General features: G+C 42.1%; 1 protein-coding gene across 9 annotated transcripts in view; it reads right to left on the reverse strand.

Annotated features, from left to right (window-relative positions):
• The window catches only part of GRIA4 (glutamate ionotropic receptor AMPA type subunit 4), a 407,250-nt gene that overhangs the window by 22,313 nt on the left and 371,958 nt on the right, over positions 1–12,979 (reverse strand). For 2 of the 9 annotated variants that reach the window (XM_044257747.1, XM_044257746.1), the window contains exon 15: positions 6,200–6,238. The exons of the other annotated variants lie outside the window; for them this stretch is intronic. In XM_044257747.1, the coding sequence (XP_044113682.1) occupies positions 6,217–6,238 (22 nt within the window). In that variant the 3' untranslated portion in view covers positions 6,200–6,216. The remainder of the gene's footprint in view (positions 1–6,199; positions 6,239–12,979) is intronic. 9 annotated transcript variants of the gene reach the window in all.

A 12,979-nucleotide genomic window follows, 5' to 3' on the forward strand; every position in this document is an offset into this window, starting at 1 on the left:
CGCTGAGCAGGGAGCCTGATGCGGGGCTCCATCTCAGGGTCCTGGGATCAAGACCTGAGCCAAAGCAGATGCTTAGCTGACTGAGCCCCCCAGGTGCTCCCCCTAAAGTCAGTGTTCCTTGGAATTTGCATGAGGCCTAGGTCTGAGGAATGTGATTCTTTGAAGAAACTCTGTGATTTTTGTGAGGATGCCTGCTGGTGATTTAGAGCACTAGCTAAAGATTGTGATGAAAGAAAAAATTTCATTTTTAGTGTTAAACTTTTTAAAAAAATATAATCCTTACGAACATTTCATGCAGTTTAGTTTCACGATTTTGTCAATTTTAGGTCACAGAGTAGAATCTTCTATCCTCCTTTGGATCAGGGACCTCTTTTAGAAGCTCGTGAAGGCTATGGAGAGACTGGCGTAATGATTTTTGGGGATTTGCAAAACCTGGAAAGGGAATCGTGAAGCAGATAAAAAAAATCTCTCTTCCAGATTGTAGGAACACTGATTTTAAAATTAATTAACGACCACTTCCAAGTATGTCTATTAAGGGAAGGGACATAAAAATATCTCTGTGACCCATGGTTGCTCCAGAATTTTAACAGAGAGGAGGTTTTAAGACTAAGGAACTTGCAAGCTACGAGCCTCAATTCGTGATCATTCTGCAAACACATCATGGGCAGAGCTTCTTGATTTTTAAAAAAATTTTTTAAGTAGGCTCCGCACCCAACGTGCAGCCCAGTGCAGGGATTGAACTCACAACCCTGAGATCAAGAGCTGAACTGAGATCAAGAGTCAGACACTTAACCTAATGAGCCACCCGGGTGCCCCCAGGTACAGGGCTTCTTAAAGGACTGTATGTGACACTGATAACAGTTAAAAATAAAAACTGCCCAAAGATACTTTTGGTAACCCTTACATAATATTGGGTAACTATCAATTATTCATATTAAATCGTATCAGTTTTATTTGACTTGTGCTGGCCTTGGGGTGCTGTTCGAGATACCAGCTCCAGTCCGCACCCAAGCCACCCTGGTTTTATGATCAGTTTCTGTTCTGGAATCATACAACAGGGAGCATGTTCCAAGATGGGACTGTCAGCTCTGGACTGTGAAGTGCTAACAGTTCTCTGTGGATCTCCCGTTAAGTGACTGTTACTGGAGTACAGTTTCAGAAACAGAGGTGGTGGCAGTCACCGTTCACTGCGTGTGGGTTGTCGAGCAGCACAGCGCTTTCAGATTTGCTAGATGCCCTCTGCTCTGTCCCTGACTTGGGATTCCTTCTTCTCTTAGACCCATTCCTTATTCTCTTTATAGGATTTCCAGAATGCTCAACAACCAAGTTCCCTGTTTCCTTCCTTGGCTCACTGTTAAAAACTTCCATCAGCTGCCTTAAAGACCTGGAATCCTAGTATTTGTGAGTCAGGATGGGGGTCGGAGGGGAGTCTCAAACCTTCTCATTGGTCACTGGGGTCTACAGCAAGTCAGATGCCTAGCTCACCAAGATCCAGTCAGGATGGTGGTCCTCAGCCTCCTGGTCCAGTGCTCTCTCTCACAGTCAAACTTTGCTTTCTGTGGGTCCCCTCGCCTGTGTAGCTAAACTCCGCGTTCCTCCCTACTCTGGCTCTCCAAAGAGGATTTTCTCTCCCTCACCCCATTCATCAGGCTTGCTGGGGGTGATCTCTCATTAAGCTTAGACTGATACATTCCCAGCAAGTTCTGTCCCCTCTGGCTAAATACTTCTTGAGCTGAGATAAGACTTCGGAGGCCTATAGTCTTATCAGCTGAAACTGACACTTCCTAAATATCCAAGAAGAACAGCAGATAATGTTCCTTAAAAAGCCGTACCAATAAACTTTATATTGACTTGATTTGATTAGATCGTGATCCTTGTTTCTTCCTAAGATTGGAATAAGATGGGTCTATTTTGATACATACTAGGTTCCTAATGACTTAAGATCTTAGGATCTTTTAGGACAGGTAATGAGGGATCCTAAACACGTCATCATAAAGAAGCTTCAGTATAATGGATCAGAAAACGTTCACAGAAGTAGAAAAGTAAACACAAATAACAACAAAGCCCAATCACAGAAACTCAATCTCATCTTCAAACTGTCATTCCCACTCCTTTCCTACAGCTAAGTAGCCATTAAGAACTTTTTTTTCTGAAAAAATGTCTCTCAAATTTATATGTTCATTTCTATTATACAGGTGACACCTGAGTCAAAGCTTTTGTCTCCTGAGACAGAATCGCAGACTCTCTGCATCTGTTCTCAGCTACCCAGAAGTCAGAAGACTCCCGACTGTCTGCGTATTTACACCACTTTATTGAAAATCTTCGGGGCCTCGTGGCTGTTTCCAAGATACGACTTTGTTCTGATTTTCCTGACATTCAAAGCTTCCTAACAATTCAGCTTATAGGTATACCTTTAAAGTATGACTCCATTGTATTTGACTGAGCCAGGCTCTGTCCCAAGTTCTCACATTCCCACCAATTCCTTACTGAATCCACATGGCTGGCACATGCCAAAGGCGGGACTGGAACCCGAGTCCTTCTACCACAGAAGCCCAGCCTCTTAACCACCCTAATTCCCCAAACAGACCTTCTCTGCCTTCTCCAGGCTAGATTCCTTAGAGCCCCAAAGACATTTTATTCACAATCCATGCCAATCTCATTAACAGAACCTTCACCAGAAATTTCTCCCCCTCGCACCCCCTGCCCTTAGCTTTTCTAAAGTTCTTACCATTTGCCAATAATCACTCATGGACTTATTCATTCAACTAATATTTATCAACTAGTACATCTGAACTTTTTTTAGGAGATCTCTCCCAGATACTCTAGACGCAACTGATCTCCTTCTTTCAACATCTATCGTCTGGAGCGCTCCATTTACTTGGAGTCCTACATGGCGTCACAGTATTGCCATCTCCGAATGTCTTTCCCGGTGGGGCACAGCGACTATGTTTCGTGGTATTTTACACCCTGCTTGGTCCCAAGACAGGGCGAGAACTACAGGAGCCACGCAGTGACTACAGGGAGGGCTGGTATCTCCATGATTAACTTAAGGTGCTACTTTTTAAGCAGCCTATTAAAATGAAAGAATCCAGAGCTGAATCATTAGAGGGGGTCCTTTGACCATGCCACCTAAGGGATTTTGGGAACACCCGGTATGGAGAGGGTTTTAAAACAGAACACAATAAAACGAAATGCTCCCAAACCATCTATTAAATGATGGTAAGAGGGACAGGACAAGTTACTGACACTAGCTGTTTTTATGAATAATGGCCAACAATTTTGTCTGCTGTATAAACAAAATACCTAAGATGGTATTTCAGTGAGATTATAGATGGTTAAAATAAAGGGATTACCAGCTCACTTTGTGTATCCAGGCAAGGAAAAGGTACTAATTGATAAAATCAGATACAAGCTTGTAAGTATCAGGTGAAATCAGATACTTACAACTAAATCCCAGATAATGGTATTCTTATCATTTTGTTCTAACCTATTTATGAGTAGCAAATAAAACACGTCACTTTTATTGAATTCTCCTATTACTAAATTTACTACTGAGAACAGTATAACTCAGTACATCAGAGAAATTAACAATTGCATTCGTCATTAACAGATACTAAATGTCAATGCTATGTGTGGTTTAACCTGATTAAGATTTATTTTGTGTATTTAAATATGCACTTAGTTGACTATGTCTAATAAATATCTACAAATATTTTAAATTTCCTTACAAATTCTTTTTCTAAATTTATTTTTTTAGTGTTCCGAGATCCACTGTTTATGCACCACACCCAGTGCTCCGTGCAGTACGTGCCCTCCTTAATACCCACCACCAGACTCCCTACAAACTCTTTAAAAATTAAAGTTTCAATTTCTCTTTCATTCGGGGTGCCTAATTGCTTTGCGGCAGCCTAGGATTTGGATAGAACGTAAAATGTCTTTAAACGCTCTTGTTTCATCTACGCTAACTTTTGGCTTGGATTTTGGGGAGGCGGGAGAAGAGCATAAACAAAGAGGGATAAAAACAGGTCGTCCAGAAGAAGGGACGCGAAGCTACGGGAACCTGAAGAAGCTGTGTGAACCACCCAACCAGGAGGGCAGTTGGCTCTTGCTGTTCTTCAAAAATAACCACACCCTAAGAATTCTAAGTCTGTGTGTCTTTACAGCTTTTCAGTTTATGCCCTTCAGAGGGAAACACAAAGCTGCTTATCTCTGAGGGCAGCAGGGCTCACAACTGTATTTCAAAACAGAAGTATAGTCCCTCACTCATTTTTATTAAAAAACAAAACCCAGAACTGTGAATTCTGAAAACGGTTTCCCCGGCATTTGCTTCAAGTGGTATGACCGCGAGAGCACAGCACACAGCCCTTCCGTCACTTGCTCCTGGCCCGGAGTACCTGAGTATTTCTTAAGCTACCAGCCTGGGCACTTGCATTCACTGGTTTTCACAGACATAATAAACCGAATGCAACCAATATGGGATCAGTATTTTTCACTTTATAGAACAACAGCACAAAGCAAAAAGCTGAAAATGGTGTTTCACCTCAACCTCAGGTTATCTAACAGAACCAAGTCACTGCAGAACGACCCCCTAGTTCTTTCCCTGCACAAGACCACCAGGAACTGTTTCCTGAAATTCAGATTGCACAAGAGATCTGCCTGACAGACTAATGTCGGTGTGGACACGGTTCACGAAACACCACCGGAATGCTTTCCCTTTCGTGTGACTGCTCAGGCGATCCATACATCCGGCATCTTCAAATTCAGGAGTGAATTATGTGTCTCCAACATATCCCATGTGTTTCACTAGGGGAGCCAGGGAGTGAGAACACAAAAATTAGGTTCTGACTTCTGACAACAAAATGCATGACTTGCTAAAGGCCGGTCCCTGGTGACCACTGGCAATAGCATTAGCTACAAAGTAGGGTATGATGGCATTGAAACCAAGTTCCCATCTCATGTGCATCCTCTCACAGCCGTTCCTAATCAGATGGCTACTGTGGCTCCCGCTCCAAGGACAACAGTCTCCAATAAAAACAGATCTGTTTGAAGAGTTTTTCTTTCCTTAAAAAACCTTGAAAATCCAACCTGAAGATGATTCTAAACAGGCTTGTAACAAAACACCCAGAACTGTCTCTGAAAGACGGTGATGATTTATTGGCAACAAATCACCTGAATTCTCCTTCTCTCTGAACATTTCCCCTGCTTCCTAGGATCCCCTTTTTCTTGAGCCTCAAGTAGCTCAGTTGTCTGAGCTGCAAGCTTCCCTAAAATCTACTTGAATCACAAAACCTGGAGGGCCAGGACGACACAAGGATTGCTGCAGACGGTCTGGACGCTGTCCCTTCCTGCCCCCGGCCCCTGCCGGTTTCCACCTTTCTTCCAATAGCTCAAATTCTGGATGCTTTTTGATTTGCTCACGTGTTTTTCGCCTGGAAGGACCAATGCAACACAGAGTACCAAAAGGATGGACAACCGACGACTTCCAGGGACAGTGACACAGAAGGTGAGCAGTAACAATGGAAACCACTTGGGAGGGATGCCCGGGAAGGCGCTCTCAGCACGGAGAAACACTGCTCAGCACAGCGTCCACTCCTCTTCCTCGTTTTCCTCCCCAGGTGTCATACGGCACCTTAAACATCTCATCACGTCTATACTGCTACCCACCCAGAGTCTGGCCTGTGCATATTCCAAATTCCGTGTCCTTTACGTTAGATCAGCTGCTTCTATTAATATAAAAGATTTAAATAAAAAAAATTCTTAAGAATAATAAATTTCCTATAGAAACACTTTGGATTTTTAGTTTTAATATTTTTGTAACCCCATCACCCATTATGGTTTGGTTATCAGTTACCATCCATATTCTACAGAGAGAAATAAACGGCAGATGGCAATTTCTTCAGGCCGGTGCAAGAGACTGATCCGTAATGGGAGATTGGCACTGAGAGTTAATGATGACAGAGAACTTTAGACGCATTAGCATGTAACTGATAGGACCTGTGTGATGGTGTTTACTACTTCCTGCTAAAACATTTGTAAGGGGATGTTCAAGTAACTATTACACACAGGTGGCAAGCTTGTTTCCTAAGGCGTGAGTTAAAAAATAAAATTTATAAAGAAAAAGGGATTGAAAAATAGGTGGGGGAGGGGTTTCCTTCAAATGGATGGAACCCATTCTTTTGAAAGAAAACTCCCCTCTTACCTTGGTCCTGGAGCTCGTTAGTTCTCCTCTGTCCTCCTCCTAGGGGAGAAATACCCAAAGTTAAACAATAATAGAACATGGTCTTGTATTAAAGTCAAGTTCAGTTCTGGCCAACCCTTTCCTCAGGTCTCACAAGACACTACCAACTGTCTGATATCCTGGGGTGTTCATTGAAATGAGCTTCAAATTCATATTGAGGATTAAGCCAAAGGGGAATGAACATACGCTGTGTAAGAGGGACAAAAGTCTGCTCTTCTCAGTGTGTTGTGTCAGGGCTTGGATGAACTGAAGCCTGGCATAGAGCAGAGCACATCCGGTGGGTGAATCAGGGAGGGCGTGGGGTGAGGCCGACCTGAGCTCCTTAAAGAGACAGAGGCATGCTGTGTGCCCTCAACCCGTTTCCCTGAGGTTCCTGGTGTTTTTGAGGGTAAATGGATGGTGCTACAAGCCGACATCGTGTGGAGGGCAGTAGCGAATTTGGTATTAACAAGAATTATTGCAAACATAAAAAAAAACAAAAACAAAACAAAACAAAAAAAACCACAACCCAACCAAACCCTAAGGGTCATAAAAGGGGAGGGTTAGGAATGTTGGGGAGAGGGGATAGTATCCGAAACTAGGTACTTGCTTTATTTGATCAAAACAGGGAATCACAGGTAGGACAGAGAGGTTTTCTTCCGTAATGTACCTCTAGCTAAGAAGGGCTTCTGGGATCTCTGGAGAGAAAGAAGGCAGCACATGAAAGGGGCGTGGATTTGGGGCCAGGGAATGATGGGCTCCTTCTCCTCCTGAGCTTCAGGGGCCACATCTGTCTAGGTGAAGACAGGAGCACCAGCACCAAGGATTTATAGGGGCAAATACATTCATATACATGCACTTGGTAGGTAGGAGTTGTTGAATTTGTTTGGTTTTTCATTTACATGGCATCTGATACAATCTTTTCTTGTCTGAACAATGTCTTTTTTGAGACTCCCGTCTAGTTAACCGAGCTTAGAGTCCATTCCTAGTCACCCTTTGGCATAATTTCAGTGACTGGCTCCCAAAAAGAAAGATCAAATACCAGACAATTGATTGAGTTCCATGAGACATTAAGGGAAGTGGAGACCGAGAATGAGCCTGAACCCATACAAGATCATGTGCTATTGTTATTTAACTTTGGGTAATTTATTAAAATTCTTGATCAAGTAAAATGACATCAGGTGAGAAAATGGATGTACTTTGGAACCTTGGGTTGTCACCATATATTCCAGAGGCGTCGAAATGAAGGATGGGGTAATCGTTACTCTAATGGCCGTTATGAAAATGTGCAGAGAAAAACCACTGTATGGAAGGTTCTACACTATCCGTTTGTCACCATCACCCTCTGGGTTTTGATCCCCTTGAAGCTACATGATGCAGACACAACAGAGTAAAGCTTCTCCAATGACAAATACACGTGCTTGTCCTCTTGTTCTTACTTGGGAGCCTTAACTTTGTTCATTATCTTGAAGCAGTATTTAAAAAATGTCCATTTTGACAAACCAGCCTTTTATCTGCTGAACTCCATAAATTCCGCATATATATATATTTTTTTTTTCACAGAAATAGGGAATTTCCTTTTTTCCTATAATAATACACTTGGAAATTGTGAAGCTGTGTTATAAACAGAGAAAAAGTATTTTTTTTTTTAAAATAAAACACCTACTTCATCCATGAAAGTCACCTAAACGACAGGGTTTTGAAGGAGGTATCTTTATATTCTGAAATGATGGGAAAGTCTATGAATAAGAACTGTGGGGACATGGCGTGGACTGGATGAAATTCCAGTGGCGTGCAGTCTACATGCTTCAGAGCATAAATGGACTGCTATCTGTGATAAGGGCAACAATGAAAAATAAATGAAGTAGTAACCAATGTGGCTGATGTTATCAGGGGCCCTTAAAAATTACGCTCTCAAGTATTTTAATTGAAACGCCATGGGGTACCATATTACATGGATCAGTTTTTATCATTATCTAGATAGGGAAGCATACATGCTGTTCTAAAAAAATAAATAAACAAAAGCAAGTCCTTCCATAGGCACATGCCTCACTTTTGCTGCTTTACTCCCCCTTTTACAACCCAGTGAACTTTGTCAGATTTGTACCTTGCCCAAAGTTTGACGTCAGTATATAATTTTAAATGTCTGTACAGGGAGGAAAACAAGACCTGCGCCTATCTCTAGCTCTGTGGCTCTTAAAGAGAAGTGCTTTCCTTAAATATCTTTCTATTTCACAGTGCAGACAGAATGTGATAAAAAGTAGCTATTTACTGAAGATGTGACTTATTTAATTCCAAAACCAGATGAGCTTGTATTGAGGTTCTGTGGATGGATTTCTCCTCAGTCTTATTGTCAGCAACTTCAAAGAGGTGTAAAGGAATTCTCTGGTTGCTTTGCTAAAGATAGTGCAGGACGTGACACGGATTCTTAGACTCTGAAAGTGGGAAACTCTTCTGTTTCCACTCAAGCAATTCTGATGTTGGGGATCTTGGCCAATTTCCTCCCACTTTTGGACCAGTTTTAATTGTAAAATTTTTATGCTGACCTGAAATCTATTCCTGTGTAATTTCTTCAACTTAGCCAGAATTATTTAGTAGTTTTTTTTCCTAATATAAACAGTTCCTTGAGCTCTATGGGGTACTCGCAATACACTTTGAAATTATGGATATTGTTGAAACACAACGGGAGAATCACAGAAACTGTTGAGTAAGTTTTTGAAATTAAATTGTATCTATGTTAAAAAGTTCTCTTTTGTTCTTTCCCCATAAGAGAACTGGAGAGAGCCAGAAGATTTCTGTTCCAGTCTCAGCTGTGGCACTGTGGGCAAGTCACTTAATGTTGCCGACTGACAGACTCTTCCTCTTAACAGAATGACATCATAAGAGGGTGAAAAGGAGCAAGTAAAAAGAACGATGTGGGGGTGGTTAAAAAATGCTCAGGCCTCACTGTCACTATTATTGTCTCACTTAAGAAATATACTGCTCAGTAATTTTTAGAGTTCTATCATCAAGCCAAACTTAAACATCACCTCTTAAAAGTGAACAGATTAAAAAGAACATCAATTAGATCATATATGAACTGGTTCTTTGCCTTCTATGATGTTAACACTGCTGTATCATTTAAAAGAAAGCAACTTCTTTTTCTGTTAGCCTTTGCTCTTTGCTTTTTACTCTGGGAGACCATCTGAGGTGAGCTCTTCTTGGACCCTGTTGACTTTTTCCCTCCACCTGGCCTTGAGTAGAAGCCAAAGGTTATGGTACCCACTTAGGGATCTGGATCCTTGGTTTCATCCTAACTTTTCTATTTCTCCAGCCTATTTAAAATATTTCCTTTCCATACGAAAGGCACCAACAACTTAGAGCAGCTATATTCACTGATAAATGCTTTTATGATTTTTTTTTCTTTTAGTCGCAAATACCTAAAAAGACAGAATAGGGGGCTGGGTATCTGAGAAGAGCTTCTCTCGGTTACTAATGGGATTCTGGCCTGTTACCATTTTGAAAAAGGATGTTCAGAAGGTGCCTATCTGTCAGCCCCAAAGAGGAAGCAAACATTCTCTGTAAGAGCAGAGGTCTTGTGTGTAGGTCTCCACAGAGTTCACGTCATCTTTTCTCTGTGGTGAGAGGTCCCACACACTCCTCTTCTCTTTCAAAGTAGAGAGCTGTTTATGTCACATTTGGTTAACTGACTCCACTTTAATTCTTATTTTGGCTAACTTGCAAAGATTGAATGCTTAGAGAATAAGGACTGAATAATAATGCTGTAAAAAATTAGGTGTGTGTCAGTTTCTTTCCTGAGTACCCTGGGGGGGTGGTGGAAAGGTAAGCTAAATAAAGACTACTTTATTTCAACATGATGAGACAGGACCTTGCACGGTCAGTGGTATTTAAAATGACAGATTTCTCCCCCATCTGGGATTTATAAACTTGGAAAGGCAGAACTGATGCTAGAATTATTTTTACGCCTTTAATTTGTCTACGCTGTTGAGTCATGTGATACTAAGGGAGCATAAGGAAATGGTCTCATAAAGTTTGTATGAAGTGTATTGGTGAGCCCTAACAATGGCTTTTCAGGTTTCCAGAGAGTATGGAATCTGTCCATTTAAAATAAACTACTTTCAATCATAAAATAGACTTTTCTGATATCAAGGAGGATAAACAAAGTATTTCTAACTTCTGTTAGTATGATTATCAGTCACAAGATATTCTTAGAATTAATACAAGGCTGTTTCTGACAGGGCCTGGGGCTGAGGCTGGGGATTTTGTGTTTCGGTGCTGCAAGGATGTAAGGGATATGGTATTTGTGGCAAAGTTATCTCAAATTCTGTTATTTCATTCTGAAAACAAGTGTTATTGGACTGAATTGGGGGTAGGGGACCAAACATTAAAATAAATGAACTGCTGTTTCTCATTCTTAGCTAAATTAAAACAACAGAATCCTAAACCAGAGTCTGCACTATTTTCCAGCTCATTCCAAATATCTGCCAAGCTATTTTATCTTCCCTTCCTTAAGTATGAATCATAAACCCAGCCCAATCCTGGCTAATATTATCTTTAGAGACAAAAGGAAAATAATAATGTCTCAAGTTGTGGTTGGCTGGTTTCCCATATGCTCTGCTGAAACAGTTTCATTTTTATGGAAAACCATTATTTACTTATGATGCACTAAGTAGAAGTTTATCATTAGGATAAAACTGCACTAAAACAGTATTGCATAGAATTCTACATTTAGGAGAATATGACACGTCCACAGTAAAGTGAGCAACATACTTAGTTTATTACAGGTATTTTGGAGTTTCGTGGTAAATCTGATTACCAGGCTCCCTCCAAAGTCCTGTGCGCATATGCATGTCTGAAATACTCTTTACACATCTGATTATTCCAAGCATGGAAAAATTCTCTCTCTCGTGCAATCCCTCTCCGCCCTACCTCCATGATCTCAGGTAAGACGGACTCGGGACAGTCAGGGGTAGGAATCTGGTACAGTGGGATGAGAATGCTTCTCGTCTTGTTCCTACCGAACTGCTGAGAGGAGTAAGAGCTGGGATCTCTCTGACAACTTGACTGACCCCTTCTGCTGCAGCAGCCTGGGATGATTGTCTTTGCAGCCTTCCCTTTAGGAAGAGAAGTCTGGAGAACAGAATCCTATACAAGCAATGCACGAAAAAGCAAAAAAACAACAAGAAACCCCCTATCACTTGACCTTGCTGGTCTTCTGAGGATAAATGAGCAGCGGCTCCTGGTTTGTGAACGACAAGGGCATTTACTATCTATAAAATTCATGGTTCTACAGCCCGAGGTCTTCTAGGGAGGAACACTATCGGACAGTTCTCTTATAACTGGGCACAGACAGGCCGAGAGAGGAGCTTTGTAGCCATGGGCAGAAGCTGCCTCACACCCAGCAGAGAGACGTTTCACACTAGCAATTTCTCTGATGGGGGGTGCTCGGCCTACGGCTGAGACTTTAACTGGCGGCAGCAAACCCAGGCATGGGCCACACCGATGTGTCTGATTCCCCATAAAGCAGGACCTCTGCGGCCGCCGCTCTTTTCCCAGCTCTAAGATTCCTGGGGGCCACATTTCCCTTCTGTCCTGTCCCTACCCTTCTCTTCCCCCACCCCGTCCTTTTCAATTCTTTGCTTTGACTACCCAGACCTGATTTTCTTAGTAGGCTGTCTTAGCTGGGCCCTTCTAGATTCTGGCATCCCCAGCGCTCCCTTTCACTCTACGGAACGGCTTCCAGACACCGCGGCAGCTCTAGTGCTCAGGCTGACGGGGGGACACGAGGGAACAACAAAGCAAGTGTCTGAAGGTTCTGCAGTGCTGGGTGGAAGCCCATGTGTGGGTTCCTCAAGGGTCAAGCCAGAAATGCCAAGTCTGAGGAAAGACACCCCCCCCCAAGGGCACTGGCAAGACAACAACACTTGTTTATTAACATGAGGATACATTCATCCACTTAGCAGCTGACAAACTCTGGTCTTAGACACAACACTGTGTCTCCTAAGTACTGTCGGCACACGTGGGTCAAGGCCACATGACTTGGTTGGCTACAGGTCTGGCACTCACGTTAATTGTGCTACCACTGAGTCGACTTGAATTACACAGGATATACATGTTCTCTCGGGAGGCTCTCTTTCTCTATAGGACTTGCTTACAAGGCAATTTCATAGGACTAAAGAACAAAAGTTTGGGATTCTCACTTTTCTCAGAACTGTCACAATTGACATCCAGTGTTGGTATCTCCTCTGATCAGGCTGTGAAGGCCTGACCTGGTGAACCTCATTTATAGCATTTTTATCTCCTTATCTCCACTCCTCAAGTGGTTGAAACTAAAATGACCATGAATTACCCACTTTCTGAGACAAGTTACTAAAGCATGGTTTCTATGTGTCATGGTGAATAGGAGCACACAGCTAAACATTAAATTTAGAAACATCTAGATGTGGTGTTACCTATGGCAGTCACAGAGCCGAACTCAAAGGAAGCAACTTGACAACAACTAGCAAATTCTCAGAGGGGACTCCAGGGCCATCTGTTGAATGAGCTGGCAAATATGTGATGGCAAATCATACTGGCATTTTTTTTTTTTTACTAGTAGGAAGAATGGCAAACATGTTTAATGCCTGGTAAATCTTAAAGAAATGCAGAAAAATACCACAATCTTTTTCTTCTTCCTGGGAGCTGTGTTTTCAGTCATCCTTCAAGCACTGACAAGATCTAATCGAAAAAAGTAGTAATTTCTAAAGGCAGTGGAGAAGTTTC

This window comes from Neovison vison, chromosome 7 (genome assembly GCF_020171115.1).
Source record: "Neovison vison isolate M4711 chromosome 7, ASM_NN_V1, whole genome shotgun sequence".
Lineage (NCBI taxonomy): Eukaryota > Metazoa > Chordata > Mammalia > Carnivora > Mustelidae > Neogale > Neogale vison.